The sequence below is a fragment of the Diadema antillarum genome, unplaced genomic scaffold (assembly GCF_040938485.1).
Source record: "Diadema antillarum isolate AM-2024a unplaced genomic scaffold, OU_Dant_1.0 scf00000220, whole genome shotgun sequence".
NCBI lineage: Eukaryota > Metazoa > Echinodermata > Echinoidea > Diadematoida > Diadematidae > Diadema > Diadema antillarum.
Window position 1 is genome coordinate 512206 of NW_027271109.1, and position 19356 is coordinate 531561.

Sequence of the window (19356 nt, forward strand, 5' to 3'; positions counted from 1 at the left end):
TATTAAACACAAATATATTATCTATTGCATGTAAGGTGGGAAATATCCAATTTTCTCTTAAATAGTAGTGATACTTCTATCTCATTCCTTCGGTGTGATTCTTGCTTGATAGTTCAGCCACTTGCCTCATGAACCTGATTCGCAAAATGTGTGGTGCACATGATATTGATGCTTTGCTGGGGCTTTTGCTTCTTGGTCTCTTTGTCACTGGACATGGTATGGTTGTATGGTATGGTATGGTTTATTAAATGAAATGTTCTTGCAGCCAAAAGGCTGAATTGCAACATTTGTTCATACATTACATAGTTGATAAAAAAGAAAGTATTTACAATTTTCAAATCATTCATCACTATTTAAAAAATAACAATTGACATCATTTACAACATTATTCATTACATTCACTACATTCAACACACTGTACGTGATGAATAGACATAAACTGAATAAAAGGGACCCATGCGGTTACTTCCTTTTCTTACATTGTATTCACATCTTTCCCCTCCCTCTCTCTCACAAACACACACGCACGCGCAAACACAGTTACACTCACATACACATACACACAATCATCTCTTCATTGCGTCCAATAAGTGACTCTCACACACGTAAACACGTACAGACACTACAAATTCTCATTCTCCCACCACACGGCATTACTGATTATAACTGTACATTCGTCACACTTAAACTGCATTTCAGTCACATAATGTTTACAAACAGTCAAATGTACAATGTAGTGAATGTTTACAAATATTGATGAGAGTACAACAAAATTATAGATTCTGTATCATAAGATAATCTGATGTGGTGTGATATCATAAAATATGCCTAACATACTCTCATATACTCTCGTAATATATCTCCGGGAATTAAAAACAGTGTCAAATGAACAAATTTAAATTATCAACAGTTACCAATGAAAAAAAAAAATGGGTGTGCAAACTTGTTGAAAGGTTGTATGCTTTCCAAATAAAGTAATATTCATACTTACATGCAGTCAACAAAATTCTTTCTCTCATTTCTCTTTGTTCTTGTAGCTGCGAGAGACTGTCTTCAAGTTTGCCCAGGAAAATGTCTACCCCATTGCAGCCGAGCTCGACAAGACTGATATGTTTCCAGACATGAGGGTAAGAAGGAAGGTCTTGGCTCATTATTGTAATGTAATCTTTGTCCAGTGTACATGCAAGCTTAAATTCTAAGTGTGACCTGATTATTGTTTGGGTTTGTAGTTTTAACTTCCATTTCCATTTTTGTGAAAGAAATAAGTTACAAAACGAACATACAAGCAAGCATTCAAAATATTTCATGAATAGAATGAACAGACATTTTTATGATATGGTTCAGTAGCACAACTCAGAAATGTCAAATTGAAGCAATTATGTTAATGTTTTATTTGTGTGTTCATTCTTGCAGAGGATCCAAGTACAAATACAGTAGGATCCAGTAAATGAAGATGTACGTAGCATGTAATATTGTAGATATGATATTGCGCATATGACAAGTGAATCAACTGTTGTTAGTTTAAATAAAAATGTGCAAAGTGTAACAGACTGGTCACAGGCTCTTAACAATGTTGAAACAAAATGCAATATCATCTACTAGATTAAAAAAATAGCTGTGATATGCCTCTACTAGATATTCCAAAACCCAATGCACCTGCTTAAAAAGTGACATACACTGTACCATAGGATACCAATTGTCAAGTCCCATCCTGCTTTGTACAAACATTTAATACAGACACCAATAGTGGCTTATATGGGGATGTATGGAGGATTAGGCCCACATCTTATTGAAAATGATCTTGTAAAAAGACAGGACAAGTTATCATTTTGCAGTTACATACCTCTGAGTGGAATGTAAGATGAAGATTTTGACCATGCTGATTTTGTCGTTTCCCTTCTTGCGTGCATGCACACACACTCACACAAACACACACACACAGTACACCATGCCCATATGTACATTTTGTGCTCCTCCTGCATGTTCTGTGTTGCAATCTTCCCCGTGCTTGGTTTTCAAAATTGCAGGAATTCTGGAAGAAGGCAGGGGAGATGGGTTTCCATGGCATCACTGCTCCAGGTATGTGGCTTCCAGCATCTCTTCTTCGGGCTACGCCTTCCCAACAAAAGTACCTAATCTGTTACTCCGGAAAATGGAAATTAAAAATATACCAATGTCATATATTGACTGAACAGCTGAAGTTGATACATTCTAGATCAAGCGCAAGAAGCGCCTTTCAAAGGCAGATACCGGTATTACATTGTATACAAGAAGCTATCATCATCATGTCAAGTAGGCCTAGATGATGCATTTTCACTTTGTTGTTGTTGTTGTTGTTGTTGTTGTCGTCGTCGTCGTCGTTGTCGTCGTCGTCGTCGTCGTCGTCTTCTTCTTGAAAGTACAGTGTACTTGTTCCATTGTATTGACATTCAAACAGTGTCTTACACAAAGAGAGTTGAGCATTCCTTGAAAGAGGGTATTTTTAGAGGATGCTAGATGTTGAAAGACTATGTATATTCAAATATTCAATATTCAAACAGAACGAGTTAAAAAAAAGTGTTTTACAACAATCACACATAAAATTAGAAAGACCTGTATGGACTTTCAGATTTTCACATGTCAATTCAAAACAGTTATGCTGGTCTCAATCACTAATTTATGCAAATTTTAGGAGATTATGATGTTATTTGCCTTTACTAGTTTCCACAAGTTTGCACAGAATACTTTAGTTAATGGCCTTTCATTCAATTAATTTTCAATATATAAGACAGTAATAGGCATTATCAATTTTACTTCAACAGAAAGCATACAAAAATATTGTGGATTGAGCTACTGTAAACGTGGAAATTTTCGCGGTACATTAATTTTCGCGGATTTCGCGCTACGCTCGGCTAGCGCGAATTCAAAAACGCGCGATTATATCTTCACAATTTTCTACGCACATTTTGAACGGGATGAATTGTGTGCGCTTCATCGATGATACTGCGACGTAGTACAATGTACAGGCATGTTTACGCTACTAGTACTGTGCGAAGAGACGATACCCTAGATTGCTGTGTACTGTAGCATGCATGTGTGCACCGCACGCATCGATGCTACAGTCCCCCGTGACTACGGTACTAGAGTCACAGCTGTACTACGTATTTGAGTGCTTGTACTCGCAGTCGAGCCGCTCGCTACGTCGCTTGTCGTACGCTGGCATAGCAAGCTATGTAGCAGAGGCTTTGGATGAAAGCAGTGAATGTGTACTACAGTAAAGTAACCTGCTGCGGAGCGCGAATTTAAGAACCCGCGAATACGTTTTCGAGCCGCTCAGCGCGAAAAATTAATCACGCGAAAATATTGACGTTTACAGTAACTCCCTCAGTTTTAGATGGGTGCTGCACATTAATCACATTTTATAGTGATAGGTCTAATTTTGTTTGTCTGTTTTCACTTCTTTGCAGAGGAATTTGGTGGGGTGAATGGGTCATACATGGACCAGGTTCTAATCTTGGAGGAGATTTCTAGAGCTTCGCCGTCCGTTGGCCTGTCCATGGGGGCGCACTCCAATCTCTGCATCAACCAGCTTGTGAGGAATGCCACCCAAGAGCAGAAAGAGAAGTACCTGCCAGGGGTGAGCGGAGCTCCTCTTTGTCAGTGACCTTTGAACCTGTTGATAGCTATTTACATACTGCATTTCATGTTGTCATTTTAAAGGAGAGTGAAACCCCAATAAATATGTGAATTGGGTGAAAGAAGAAATATTTGTCGAATACATCAGTGAAGTTTGAGGGGAATCAGATTGTCTGTTCAAAAGTTATCAATTTTTAAAGTTTCAGCACCACCGAAAGACAGAGATATAAAGAAGAGAATTCCACAATTTGTTTTTCTTACTTCTTCCACTTTTCACTGTTATGTGTTCATGGTAATTATATTTCCATGACCCTGTAGATGAGAATTGTTTACATGAAAGAGGCTACACATGGTAAAATGGCATCATCTCTATTACCATTCATATGAAAGTCATTGATAGATGCAGGTCGCTATGTAAGAGATTTTGATGATGCGCCAAATGCTTCTCACTGCCCTTTTGAAGTATATAATTTTGTCAAAATCTGAATTAGATTTTTTTTCTCATATGTATGCAAATCATCTGCACTCTCAGGAAGACATATAGTCATTTTTCTCCACTTTGCTGCCCCCCTCCAATCAGCTAACTTCATTGAATACATGGAATTGAAAAGAAAGCATTCATAAGTATTTTTCTTGCAGTTAATCCGTGGAGACCAGATTGGAGCTCTGGCTATGAGTGAAGCAGGCAGTGGGTCAGATGTTCTCTCCATGAAGTTACGAGCAGACAGACAAGGTAGTGCAATCTCATTTTAGTGATTTTTTTGCCCAACCTTTCTTGAGTCACTTGTTCTCTATTTTTTCATTAGATGTAGGATCACGTGTTCATAAAGAGCTGTCAGAAATTAGACTTCTATCACAAACAGATATATAATTGCAATTAGCAGTATTCAATTTCCATGTGTTGAATTATTGAATGGGACAAATAGAGAAAATCATGTTTTGCATGTGATAGTCTATGGTGGTCTGGCACATGCAGATTATAATGTAATCATTTACTGGTAATTTTTTTTTTGTTTTGTTTTGTTGTGCAGTTATTGTGAATACGGTAAAATCATATGTGCTATTAGTCTGCCAGGTGGTTACTGCAATTGAACCATTGTACCAAATATTTCTCAATAGAATATATCCTACTATCTATCATGCTAGTTTATGCATGGACACCAGCTCAACAATTCTTTATACAAATTTGGTCTGTTGTCAGGTGGATACTCTGTCTTGGAGATTTTGGGGAAGCTGAAACAGTATATACTCCCAGTATTATAAGCCCACATCTGATTAAACTCAACCCTCACAAAATGTTAAAAAAGCAAGAAACTTCCCAAGTGCATGCAGGATGTTTTGCAGAAAGTGTTGCTGGTAACTTCGTGAGAAGTTTGCAGTCAGACCTCCCAAATTACGCAAAGAAAAATACTGGGAAACCAAAATTCACCTGGCTATAGAGGTTCAACTGCCTCAATCACGTACATGGCTCTTTGGCATTCTGTAACCATGAGAACAAGGTATGGAATCCAGTGGACGGAAGAAGAAGAATAGCAACATGAAGTAGATATCTAAAGCTGGGGCACAAGTTTGGTTAAAGGAGCATTCCAGATGATTTCAAAATTTCTCATCATGTAGTACATAAATCGACAGCCCCATGTTGTGGAATTTATTGTGGTCTGTGAGTAGAGAAACCAATACTCTGAAAACTCTTAAACAAATTACACTGAACAATGCTGATGACATAGGAGCCTCACATATTTCAGAAATGTAGCAGTGTAATTCCATAATACAATACCACTTGCTTAACAAGTTCACCTGTGTAGAATCTATTCATGCCTTCTTCTTTTGTTCTGCTTCCTTGAGCCTCAACTAATGCATTCTTATGTTGAGGCTACCATGTCATCATCCTTGTTCAGTGCAGTTTGTTATAACTTTTTTCAAAACATTCTTATTCCTCATCCCAAATACTGAAATTCTGAAACTCTGTACTCAGTATAACTAATTTATAGTTGTTCAAATGTAAAAGTCTGAAAATCATCCGGAGGTCTCCTTTAAGTTTTGCGAACCCCGAACTGGTCATCCAGTGTCTTATTGATAATCCTGTAATGTCACATTGTTTTGTTTTATTTTAGTTTGTCATTTTGAATTATGCTCACTCTCTTGTGTAATATTGTCAGGTGATTATTACGTCCTCAACGGCAGCAAGTTCTGGATTACCAATGGCTGTGAGGCCGATGTCCTTCTGGTCTACGCCAAGACAGACCTTGGGGTCGAGGCCAAGGATGGGGTCACCACATTCATCATTGAAAGGGTACAGTGAGGGAGCTGTTAAGGTTAAGAATCTTGTTATTCATTTATTTGAAAAAAAAAGTTCATGCATCAAGTCAGCAGAGAGGCTTACACGGGCATCAAATAATCAGATGTACGTCACTGTGTTCTGTTAGCATTCTGTCGAACTGGTGGTGATGTGGTAAAGTTGTATATTTTTTATAACACGCCCTGTATTTCACATTAAATAAAGAAAAATTATGTGTACAGGCTTCTTCTCTTGTCCTTTGTTGTTGTTGTTGTTGTTGTTTTGCCTTTATATTGTCTATCTGACTGGTTTGTGCAGAAGAATTTTGTCTTATACATTGTGTAGTGAGCTGTCTCTCTTGGTACTGGTCTTATTTGCAGGGTAAAAGAGAATGTTTTTAGTCTACAGTGCACTCCTGTTTTAACAAAGATAGTTATAGCAAAATTCAATCATTACCAAGTAGAAATTCAGGTCCCCAAAATCATTTTCTATATGATTATCTTTATATACTTTTTTGTTTGGCTGTATTGAAGTTTTGATGTAACTCAAGAAAATTGTTGGTCCAGAGGACTCGTTAAAATGGGAGTCACCTGTATATTTCTTGATGATGTCATCATACAGGGAATGGAAGGGTTCAAGTCAGCTCAGAAGGTAGACAAACTGGGCATGCGGGGTTCCAGCACCTGTGAGCTTGTCTTTGAGGACTGCAAAGTACCGGGTGAGTCCTAGGATTTGTTTGTTTTTTGTTTTTGTTTTTTGTGTGTGTTGTAAATCTGGTTTTGTAAGATGATAATAAGCAGAAGGCATGTTTTCTTCTAGCTGTCTACATTGTTTGTTCCATTGAAATTTTCAGAGGTGAGTCAAACTGCTGATGAATGTGAGCAGCTTTGTAAACCAAATTTATTTTGAGAGTGTATGTGACACAACAAAAGGATCCTAAAGTAGCTGATGGCTGAGCCAAGAAAATATAGTTTGAAGTCAGATCATCAAAATCGGTCAAATCAATCAGATTTCTGTTCTAATGCATCACCTATCATCTACCGAAATTTTGAAGCTAAATGATCAAAGGAAAGGCAAGAATTTAGCGTTTTTCTGGGCCATGATTTTCCAACTTCACAATGGAACAGAAACTTGTCTGAAGATTTGGATTTAGCGCCGCAGCTAGACTACACCCCCATCAAAGAGGGAGTGATCGTATTGGTCAGTGTGTGGCATCCTGGTTACTGATTGGTCTTGCGTAGACTGCTGGCGCTGAACTTCAATGAACATCGCGGAGGTTGCTAGGAGCATACCTTCTATTGTCAAGAGGTGAAAACTGTCTTGTTTCCCCTTGATCATGATAGCGTCGGAAGGAAAACTTTGAAGGCGATTTTCATGAAACGCTGATCTCCTAACCACTCAATATGCGCTAATTAAATCACCGATATCTCTGCAACTGAGTACTTTTATGAGTCGTTTTATTTATGAAATTAAAGTGGAAGAGTAAGGGAATAATGTCATGTCATTTTCAGAAAATTGTCCTCCCGCGACTTTCGGATCCTTTTGTTGTAGGGGGCGTGTGTGTGTGTGTGTGTATGTATGTAAAGGAGTTCTTCACAACTTTTATATTCATGGGGGAGGGGAGGATTAATTTAAAAGTTCGAAGTCACCCTTGTGAAGTTCTCTACCATATTTACACATAAAGTGCATTTTTGTTATGCATGGGCAGAAATAGACATGCCATTTGCATCCACACTATTGAAGGCATATTTTATCATTTGCAGATGAAACAGAAACTCAGCTTTAGTGCATCAAAATAGTTCTGAAATGTGAGTTAGGGATAGAAACAATCAGTGTATAAAAAAAGTTAATCAGTGTAATCAATGTAAAGTGTTAATAGATATACAAAATGTTAACAATAGGTATGATAAAATTGTCTCTAGATTAAACCATGTACAGTTATGGTTTAGTGAAAAAAAAAATGGTGATATCTCCTTATATTTTAGGCTTTATTGCAAAGTTTTTATATGGTCGGATGTTTTGTGATACAACTGACTTACACATAGATGCATCACATGTGATAACTTGAACATCTTTTAATTAGTGCTCCCAAGGGTAAACAGTACCTTTAATTGTTTATATAGATTTCTCATACTTTGCCCTTTGTGTGCCCGGGCATTTAGCTTTATAGTTTGCCAAGCTTTTTCCATGCATGTAGTAACCCATCCAAATGATACAAGTCACAGATAAGCAAGCCTACTCTGGTGTGGAAATGTGCATCACATCAACATCGAGGCCATGGTGTCACATTGGGGATTAGGTCATCTCTATTCATTATTGACAATTATTTTTCAGGCATCAGTGTTTATCAGCGAAAAAAGCTCCAGCTTGAGCGCCAATCAGCAAACAAAGGGTCAAAGGTCAAGTTCACCTTCATAGACATGTGGGTTGAGTGAATGCGGCAATATTTGTAGAACACATCAGTGAGAGTTTGAGCAAAATCAGACAATCTGTTAAAAAGTTATGAATTTTTGAAGTTTCTGCTCAGTCACAGCTGGATGAAAAGACTACTATAGCTTGTGATGTCACATGAGTACAACGATACAAAGAAAGAATAAAGAAAATTCAACGTAATTCCATTTTTCTCGCATAACAAAAGAACACTCGACTTCTCTCTTTCAGAAGGTAGGGGGAATAATATTACCCTTAACATACGTCAGTACCAAGTTGAAGAAATGTGCACTTTTTCAAAAAGTAAAGTTTTGTGAAATTCTCTTTTTATTTTCCTTATGTAGTTGTACGCATGTGACATCATACACTGTAGTAGTCTTCTCTTCCAGCAGTGACTGCACAGATACTTAAAACATTCATAACTTTTGAACGGATTGTCCAATTTTCCTCAAACTTTCACTGATGTGTTCTGCTAATATTGCTGCATTCTCTCAATCCTTACGTATATGAAGGTGGACTTGTCCTTTAACTATCTACAATGCACAAGACAGGTTTATTCTGATCTAACCCTCCTACTTTGTTTGTTTTGAGTTTACCTCTTTTACAAATGTGCCAGACGGGTCTGTTCTGATCTAACCCTTCTTCGGGTTTCTTTGTCCATCTCTACGTCCTGTCTAGTGGAGAATGTCGTTGGCGGACTGAACAGAGGAGCCAGAGTTCTTATGAGTGGACTGAACATAGAGCGACTCCTCATAGCAGCGGCGCCTGTTGGGTGAGGCAGCACATTCCGTGCACCAGTACAGTCCAACCAGAGTTAGCTTACCATCACTTTTCTAGATCCCTCTATTGTCGGGAGAAGTAATGGCAAGCAATTGTCTTATACAATACAAAAAATGTCTTGCAGAAGCTAGACAGTAAGCAAATAATCAACGTTGGTGAAGGTGATGGGACAAACTATCACTTCCGAGGCGATCTGGATGTAGCTATCTTTCCGAAGCGCAGCTGAGGAAAGATAGCGTACACATTCCGATCGCCGAGGAAGTGATAGTTTGTCTCATTGCCTGAAACTAAAAGTTGATTATTTGCTTTATATTCCACATCTAGTGTCCTAGAAATTCCCATTTTATTCCACATCTGAAACCGTTTTAGCTGTCTTTAGGTATCCTTAGGGCTTAGGCTACGTGTGCGCGTAGATGACAAAACAATGAAGTTGCTGCGCGCACCGCGCGGCACCGAAGTGAAAGTGCATTGCACTGTGTACAATCAAGTGACCTAGGTCACATGATAGTCCACAGTGCAACGCACTTTTATTTTGCGCCTACTCATCTTGCGTTAGGACTGTGTGGACTGTGTGGAGATCAGCGAAACAAAAGGGACTATCAACATAGAGTGTAACGAACTTTTGTTCTCAGGTGATGTGATGGGCAAAACTACGCTTCGTCACGTGATCAGCCCTGGACCAATCCTATTGCAACATTCTTAGTATGTGGAATATGATAAGAAATATTATGACTTCAAGAAATATTATGACTTCATGTTGGCCATGAAAATAAAGACAGATAAAAAGCAGAGGAATCTTTCAGTTCATTTCATTTCATTTCCGACGAAAGTATTCAATATCTCATTTGGTATATGCAAAAGTCACATTGTACTTTACTTTGTTTATATGCAAATGCTATATTGTATACTCTCGACGAAAATGAAATAAAATGGAATGTAATGAAAGAGGAATCTTTACTACTATTATCACTCGGCACAGTATGAAGTATGAACACAGTTATGTAATGTTTTAAACAAGCCCTCAGACAAATAGCATAATTTACAAGGATAGATTTGATTCTCTTCTGAGTTTGGACTAGAGCTAATGCAGAATTAAAAAGCTCTCATCATGATATACAAGCTCTGTTAAACATATCTGCATTTTAGTCTCACCAGATGATATACAGGTTGTCAAGATTTTTACAAACAGCGCCCTCTCCCAGACTTTGTGTCATAGTTGTTTTTTTTGCCCTCTTTCTCTGCCTCTCTCACTGTCTGTCCTCCAGTATCATGCAGTCATGTATGGATGTTGCCATTCCATATCTTCACCAGAGGAAGCAATTTGGCAGACCAATAGGAGAATTCCAGGTAAGATTGTCAAGCTTTGTCTGTTACTTCATCTTTGCTTTTCAGTCCCATTTACTCAATCTCTTGTCAGTAATATTTGTCATTGGTACCAGTCCTCCAAGTCTGATATGAAGGGCATAAACATGTTTGAAGTCTATGAGTGTTAATTAATTTGAAGGTCATATGCTCAAATTCTGCCCCTCTGTTCTCCAAAGTATGACAAATGGGAAAGGGGGGGGGGGGGGAGGTGGAGAAAGAAGGGAAGATGAAACCGTAGAAAGGGAAAGAGAGATAGAGAGAGGAGGAGGATATTGGTCAGATTTCATGATATAGTCAATGTGAGGACATGTAATTTTTAATAATTGTTCAAGGAAAAGCAACATTTCTTGGTGACAGTAACCATTATATTGAGTGTTTGCATTTAAAGGGATGGTGTAGTTTTGGGTGAGATTGGGGCTTCAGGTTTCCATCTTTTTTTTTGGTGAAATAATGAGAAACCGCTAATGAAAGTTGAAAGAACATACAACTCTAAGAGGAATTCAAAGTTTATTTGACGAAAATTGGTTTTGAAATGGCTGAGTTATCAAAATGCATAGTAAGGAAGGTGGTCGTAATAAAAGGTAGGGCTCACTTTGAATTAGAACCTCTTTGTTTTTGGATATCTCAGCCATTTCAAAACCGATTTTCATCAAATAAACTTTGAATTCTCTTAGAATAGTGTGTACTTTTATATTTCATAGTAGTTTTCTCATTTTTTCACCAAAAAAAAAAATGGAAACCTGAAACCCTGTCTCAACCAAAACTCCACCATCCCTTTAAGTTGTAGAAAAATTGATCTGCAATGTGGGTATGCAATATATGTTGCAACAGTCTTGTAAATCCAAAATGTGCAGTTTCAAGTTCATGACTGTCAGACATTACAGCACACTCTGATGGTGATTACATGGGGGCAAAAAGCGCTCTCACCACTGGTTATTATTTCAGACTTTGCCCTCTTTGAACTCTAACTCAACAGCTGATGCAAGCAAAGATGGCCGACATGTTCACCCGCCTCAATGCCACCCGAAGCTATGTCTACAATGTCGCCAGGGCTATTGACAGAGGCCACATCACGAACAAGGACTGTGCCGCTGTTGCCCTCTTTGCAGCGGAGAACGGTACCCAGGTTGCCCTTGATGCCATTCAGTGTCTAGGTGAGGCAATGATAAGAAAGAAAATATGATGCATCACCATCAAAGCCAAATAATGTCAGAGAAAATAAATTTTCTATTTTGCTTATGGCAGATATGAATTTTCCAGATGTTAAGTTTTAAATCCACATATAATTGGCCTGCTTTATTGCAAGGAAAATATTACAGAAACAAACTTGGAAGTTAGAGGACTGTTCTATTGCCAACGGCTGCTTTACATGCATTTTTCTTCCATTTATCACCTCGGACTTTATATGGCTAATGCGACGACACATGACAAATAACAAAAATATTGACAATTCTAGTGATGATGATGATTATGATGATGCTGATGATGGCAGTAATGATAATTGTAATCATTTTAATGATAAACTGATTATAGAGATACATGTAGTAATGATGATGGTAAAAAAGAAGAAGAGGAGGAAGGCTTGGAGGAAGAGGAGGAAGGCTTTGAGGAGGAGGAAGAGGAGGAGGAGAAGGAGGAGGAGGAGGAGGAGGAAGAGGAGGAGGAGGAGGAAGAGGAGGAGGAGGAGGAAGAGTAGGAGCGGAAGAGGAGAAGGAGGAGGAGAAGAAGGAGGAGGAGGAGGAAGAGGAGGAGGAGGGGAGGAGGAGGAGGGGAGGAGGAGGAGGAGGAAGAGGAGGAGGGGAGGAGAAGAAGGAAGAGGAGGAGGAGGAGGAGGGGAGGAGGAGGAGGAAGAGGGGAGGAGGAGAAGGAAGAGGAGGAGGAGGAGGAAGAGGAGGAGGGGAGGAGGAGGAGGAGGAGGAGGAGGAGGGGTCCTGTTTACCTTTGGGAGCAGTAATTTAAAAATGTTCAAGATATTACTTTTGATACATATGTGTAGGTCAGTTGTATCACAAAACATCCTACCATAGAAAAATTTTGCGATAAAGCCTAGAATATAACCAAATAATACTATTTTTATGCCTCCGCTCACGAAGTGTTGCCAGAGGCATTAGTTTTCGGGTTGTCCGTCCGTCTGTCCGTCCATTCACCCTTCCGTCCGCAATCAATTTTTGTGGACAGCGTAACTAAAAAAAAACGCTTTGAGGTATCTTAATGAACCTTGGCATGTGTATGTATGAGTGGGCGAAGTTGTGCCTATCAACTTTTGGGTGCACATGCTCAAGGTCAAAGGTCAAAAGGTCAAGGTCAAATGCTCAAAATCTATTTCCTCTATATCTATGCAATGCCTAAAGGTATTTTCTTGAAACTTAGTGTATACATGAACTACCAAATTAAGATTCACCAGAAAGAATTTTGGGTCATGAGGTCAGATGTCAAAGGTCAAAGGTTAAGTGAAAATGTTAACATTTCACTTTTTTTCTCCATATCTTACAAATCTTTCAAGGTATCTTCATGGAACTTAGTACATATGTATGTACGAACTGGCAGTGATCATCTAGGGGTCATGGGTCAAAGGTTAGGGTCAAAGGTTAAGGTCAACTCATCAAAATGTCACCATTTCCCTCTTATCTATACAATGCCTGAAGGATTTTTGTTGAAACATTAGTGTACATGTATGCATGTATTCCCCAAAAGAGATTCTCATGGAAGTTTCTTGTCAAAAGTTCAAAGGTCAAGTGAAAGAGCTAAATTTCACTTCTTTCTTAAACTTATGGGAGGGTCAAAAGTCAGGTACAAATCTTCAAATACCAAAGTACCTGCACTCTTAGACAGAATAGCCATTCATCCAATTAAACCTAGCTCAAGGAAAGTGAACATTGAACACATTTGTGACAAATCTGTCATTTTAACATTTAGCCAATTATGTGAAACTGTCATCACACGTTGTCAAGACATTGTACTATAGACCTATTAGGAGATCCATACATTATGGCGGAGGCATACCAGTTGCCATAGCGACAGTTCTAGTTCTCATTAAACAATAACTTAAGACGGTTTAGTCTTGAAAATTTTTAATAATAACTATTTTTCACATTTTGTATATTTAGCAATACTTAACATCGATTATACTGGTTCAGATTTGTTACAGTGGTTGTTTCTATCCCTAACTCACATTTTAGAACTACAGCTGTATTTTAAAGCACTAATGCTGGGTTTTTGTTTCATGTGCAAATGGTATATTTTGCCTTTAAATAAGTTTTTGTGAGCTCTTAGCGTCAACTGTGATTCCAAAAAAACATTCATGTTACAGATATGAAAAGCAGTTTTAAATCACCGCCCTCTCACAACTGTTTAGAATGAGCAAGGTTAAAACAAACACTCATCAGAGGCTAACCTTTCCCGTTGTGTTGACGTAATGTAAATATTGAGCTTTGTCCCCCCTTAATCGATCAGCCCTAGGCGTGGCAGGTACTTCGAGTGGCATACTTTCGAGTGTTTGATTTACTCTGTATGCAGCCATGCATGTGAAATTGACTTGATATATCGCTCTTTTATGCCTTTGTTTATGTGGTAATTGTTGTGTCTGTGCTTGGCATCCAAATTTGATCTCAAAATTCTATTGTTTCCATGTTCATAAAATGTCATCCCGTCCAACTACTAGATTTTCATAGAACTACATATACTTGAAGATCAGTGTGATGTGGATATTAGGGGTGTGTCTTTGTGTTGTGTCTGTGCGCAGTCAGGAAAGAGTCAACATATCCTTATATGCTAGGACATATTAAAAGTAGGACCTGGTATTATTTTGCATTGATTCAAAATTTGTACAGGGAAACCTCGTTATAACGAGGTTGGTGGGACCACCATTTTTTCCTCGTTATAACCGGTTCCTTATTATAAATGTATGCACGTTTCTACTATTTTAGTATGTGCACATGAAAATGGGACCAGTAGAATCTCCTCGTTATAAGGGATATCTCGCTATATCCGAGCTCGTTATAACGGGGTTTCCCTGTACATGAAATTAGGGTCACATTTGACTGTTGGAGCCAAGTGTAGCTTTTTTTTTTTTCTGGGGGACCAGAGCAGTGATATTAGCCTGTGAACTCAGTTGTTTGTCCAAAGATGTATACATTATGCTCATGATGATATGTTTACTTGAAGTGAATCTTCTTATTTTGATTAAGTGATAGAAGTGATGTTACTCTAAATAAACTTTGATATTTTGTGAGTTCTTTGGACTGGTCTTACAATTCCTTGGCTGACAGTCTTTTATATGGTATGTCAGCATGTAAATGATATCTTCACTTCAGAACTGCTGGAAAAAAAAATTGTACTCTGCTCAAGATTTTTAAACATGCAATGTTTCTACACATTCTATATAGCACAGACATGTCTGAGATTTTGGACTTGTCATCTGTACAGAATTGAAACGATGTGATTTTGTGTAATTTCTGTTTTATAGGGAAATGGAGAGCAATACCACAATTTGTAATGTCGCAGCATAGATATATGACAATGCTGAATTTGCCAAGTCCCAAAACCATGCCAGAAGCTTTAAGTTAAAGGAAACCCAAACCCAAAGAGAAATGTGGATTGAGTGAAAGCAGCAACATTAGTAGAACACATCAGTGAAAGTTTGAGTAAAATCAGACAATCGATGCAAAAGTTATGAATTTTTAAAGTTTTGGTGTCGAAATTACTGGATGAGGAGACAACTAGAGGTTATGATGTCATATGTGGACAAAAATATGAAGAAAATATAAAGGGAATTCCACACACAAAAAAAATCACTTTTCTAGCATAATGAAAGAGCACTTGACTAACTAATATAATTGCTACCCTTAACATGTGTCAGTATCAAGTTTATGGAAAGTGTAATTTTCATGAAAAAGGAGTTTTTGTGGAATTCCCTCTATATTTTCTTTATATTGTTGTCCACACATATGTCATAACCTCTAGTAGTCTCCTTAAATCCAGTGCTTCCAACATCAAAACTTTGAAAATTCATAACTTTTGCATCAATTGTCTGATTTTCCTCAAACTTTCACTGATGTGTTCTACTAATGTTGCTGCTTTCACTCAATCCACATTGCTCTTTGGGTATGGGGTTTCCTTTGACAGCACTTGAACTTTCAATTACATACAGATCATAGTAAAAATAAGTGAACTTTTTATTTGTGTTTTGAAGTTTCATGATTTTTTATATATTTTTTGATATGATAACTCTATCAGTTCTTAGGATGAAAAGTTATGCTGTGAAACAAGATAGGACTCACTCTAACTGTGTCTATTTGACTGTCATTTCTCATCAAGGGGGCAATGGATACATCAATGACTACCCCGTAGGTCGATTCCTGCGCGATGCCAAGCTGAACGAGATCGGTGCAGGAACCAGCGAGATCAGGAGGCTCATCATTGGCAGAGCCATCAACGATGAGTACCGCACCACACTTTCCTGATGTGATTGCAAAAGAGATCATATGTGTACTTGTTTCAGACAAGAAATTACAGGCAATGACAGCTAGGACATGCATTTTGGTATTTTGTTGGCCGATTTCTGAAAGGGACTTTCACCCAATTTTGTCTTTGGATGCCTGTGTTGCAAAAAGCGTACTGTACCTTTAAAACTGATCTTGCTGAAATCTAGACAGTTGTGAAAATGTAAAAGTAAAACAAATATGATAATACAACACTCTAAGATGTTTCAAGTGGTCATCTGGATATAGCACTGTACACTGAAATAGGGTATACATGAGTATTGCCTGCATATGGGGGGGGGGGGGAGGGTAAAAATGGCCTTCACAATTACAAATGTGGTACAACTCTCTGTTCAATGAACCAAGGACAGCATTCTGTGCAAAGTACATAACTTATAGCATAATAATCAAAACTTTAAATCCTTATATTTCTCTGCAAGTTATTTTTCTATGCATTGGTGAGAGAAGTGAAGTCATTTAATTGACTTCTTGACATATTGGTCAAATTACGGTGTACTTCCACTGTACGCTGAAGCTTATATTATTTAGCAGTTAGATAGGATTATTGATTATCAATCATGAAAGCCTACCAAGGCAGCCAGTTCTTTTCAGAATAACTATAGTTCACTAGTCATCTAAATGTTGTGGATGAGCATATAATTTCAATACTTTCTAATTTGTTTTTATATAAGCAATCCTTCACTTGGGGTGGATGTTTATTACTCGAAGTCAGTAGTGAGCTTGGATAATAGTGCAGTGATCTGCAGAGTTTTGGATCAGACACTTGCATGCATGTACATGCAACACGCCTTTGCTAAATCACAAAATATCCTTTGCGCAGTCGCGTTATGATCAATATTGACATGTATGGAAATGGGTTCCATGGCATTTGCTCCTGCGACAATTGTTCCCATGAAATATCTGCATGCTTAGACAAACATGAATTTTACCCAAGAACAAAACCATACCCCTAATCCTAAACCTCACATCAAACTAAACCTAACTAAACCTAGAACTTATCACAACCCTAATCCTACCCTGATAACCTTGGAGAAAATAAGACCAGAGCAATTATAGCAGAAGCAGATGTCATGTCACCACAGAAATGAGCTGTAATCTGTTTGATTCTTTTGGAAATGAGGAAGTTATCAAGTGAAATGTGTGCAATAATTGATTTACAATGTATGAAAGACTTATCTGTTGATGTTTTTTTTTTTGCAACAGCACTCATGATACTTGATATTTGTCAAAATATTAAAATTATTGAATTTTTATGAGGACTATTTCCTCAGAAAGATACTATGTTGTAAATGGCATACATTAATGAAATTCCCTTTTGTCGATAATGTGATTGAATTCAGTGTTTCAATGAAAACAATATTGTTTGTTTCGTTTTTGTTTTGTGTTCAAGTATACCACAGAAGTTCGTGGTTATAATAACTATGTAGGTGTGACTGCTCCTATCCTCTGATTCTCACTATTGTGTGAGAATAATTCCTAGGGCACCTGATTTTTTAGCCTTATTTGTCATGCTGCAAAAAAACTGAGTTGTTAATTTCCATAATGTTTTATATTTCCATACAGTGTACAGTTGAAAATAAAGAATTGAGATTGTATTAATAAAGTGCCTTGAATTCATACTTCATGTACACTATGTATTTTTTCTCTTCAGTGTTGTCTGTTAATTGTAACAACATGTAATGCCTGTGTTTGTGTCTTGTTGGTCTTACATACGATTATTCTAGTATATATGTTTAAATGCTAATGCAACAAAGTGAGGATTATAGTCAAGAATTTTTATTTTTAATCGACAATAATCAGGCCTGAAGTTAAATGCTATTAAACTTACAGTCAAGCAAGACAACGTCAAGACTGATTGATATTAAAATTCCAATAATACCACGTCTTTATGAAGCAGATTTCCAGACTTGACAAGAATTGATGGATCAGACTTGATTTCAAGGATGTTTTATCAATCAGATCAATTTTCTGCATTTTTCTGTTGATCACTAATCCAGGGCCCTGTTTTATGAAGAGTTATAATCGATCGTATAGTTGATTTCTATCATAAGTCTATGGCAGCCTGTGTGGTAAGGAAATTTATAATCGATTATATCTTGATAAAACGGGGCCCAGGTAACAATATAAATCATGTCATATCATTTTCTCTTTATTTGTGTAGCTTGCTTGTATGCTTTGTCTACATTAAGGCATATGAAAATGAACTTCTTTATCTCATTAAAAAAACCAAAAAAAAAAACTAACAATCTGTTGCATAAAAACATCTCGATGGAAGAATTTAATGAATTTTAATGAAAACTAATATACAAAGAAAAAAGAGAAATGGCAATTTTGAAAATTATTCTTCATTGCAATGGTATAACGTTTTCATACTGGAAAACCAATAAATGAAGATAGGGATAACACTGTACTGAAGGGAAAACTAGGTAGGGCCTACATGTATATACACTGTAAACGCATCACAGAGGTTGTGGTGTTTACGTACATTTGTACTAAAGGCCAGCTAACTGGATGTGCTCTCTCTATAGGTGCGCAGAGTATTTTATTGCATATACGGGGTTTTTTCATAAAGCTGTTATTATAGTTACGAACGACTTAAGAATGACTGGTGATCAGTTCTTGTGCTGAATTATTGAAATTCTGATATGTATAGCACATCAGAACTGATCACCAGTCGTTCTTAAGTCATTCATAACTTTAAGAACAGCTTTATGAACGAACTCCTTCCCGGTCGGATTGCAGCTGACACCCGTTGTGACTCAAACACATACTAATGGTGCACGAGATGACGCATAGTAGACCATAGAGGGCGGGAAATTGCCAGTTTGTAAGATTACACCAGTCTCTTCCTTGCAATGTAGAACTTGCCTTGTATCGCAAGAACGAAGTGGTAAATGTACTTCGTATGCAATTCTCATGCAACCCTCTCGTATCCTTCATCCACACATTGCATGTTGTGACTGATGAAACACACTGCATGGTCTTAACTTATTCTCTGCAAAATTCTGAAATCTGTATAAACACACATTGATTACCACTCAGGGCAGTAGAGAGAGACGCAGACCACCCACCTTTCTCAACGAAAATAATTTTCGTGCAAGATCAGGATATACAGCTGTACCCGAGGAATGACTAGAATAAATATCAAAATATTAATGAGACTAAAAATAATGAAGCCAGATTTGAGTTTTGGCTCAAGACCACTGTCCAGAATTGCAAAGTTCCGCAACAACGGACTGGGCTAAAGTACTTGTAAAGAAAGGGCGTGTTGGCATAACCAAACATAAATATATTTATGATTTATTTGGGGGTTTCCGTATACTGCATTTGTATTTACGTGTTCCTTCTAAGCGCCATTACATAGCTGCTTTAGTATACATGTATATA

The 19356-nt window shown here is 37.6% G+C and overlaps 1 protein-coding gene across 1 annotated transcript in view; it reads left to right on the plus strand.

Annotated features, from left to right (window-relative positions):
* LOC139724535 (isovaleryl-CoA dehydrogenase, mitochondrial-like) overlaps window positions 1-16239 on the plus strand; it is a 37772-nt gene extending 21533 nt beyond the window's left edge. Inside the window, exons 2-11 of the mRNA XM_071635668.1 lie at window positions 1038-1127; window positions 2028-2079; window positions 3447-3616; window positions 4255-4348; window positions 5775-5908; window positions 6515-6611; window positions 9002-9095; window positions 10369-10450; window positions 11445-11622; window positions 15785-16239. Coding sequence (XP_071491769.1) covers window positions 1038-1127; window positions 2028-2079; window positions 3447-3616; window positions 4255-4348; window positions 5775-5908; window positions 6515-6611; window positions 9002-9095; window positions 10369-10450; window positions 11445-11622; window positions 15785-15930 — 1137 coding nt within the window. The 3' untranslated portion in view covers window positions 15931-16239. The remainder of the gene's footprint in view (window positions 1-1037; window positions 1128-2027; window positions 2080-3446; window positions 3617-4254; window positions 4349-5774; window positions 5909-6514; window positions 6612-9001; window positions 9096-10368; window positions 10451-11444; window positions 11623-15784) is intronic.
* Window positions 16240-19356: the final 3117 nt, after the last annotated feature.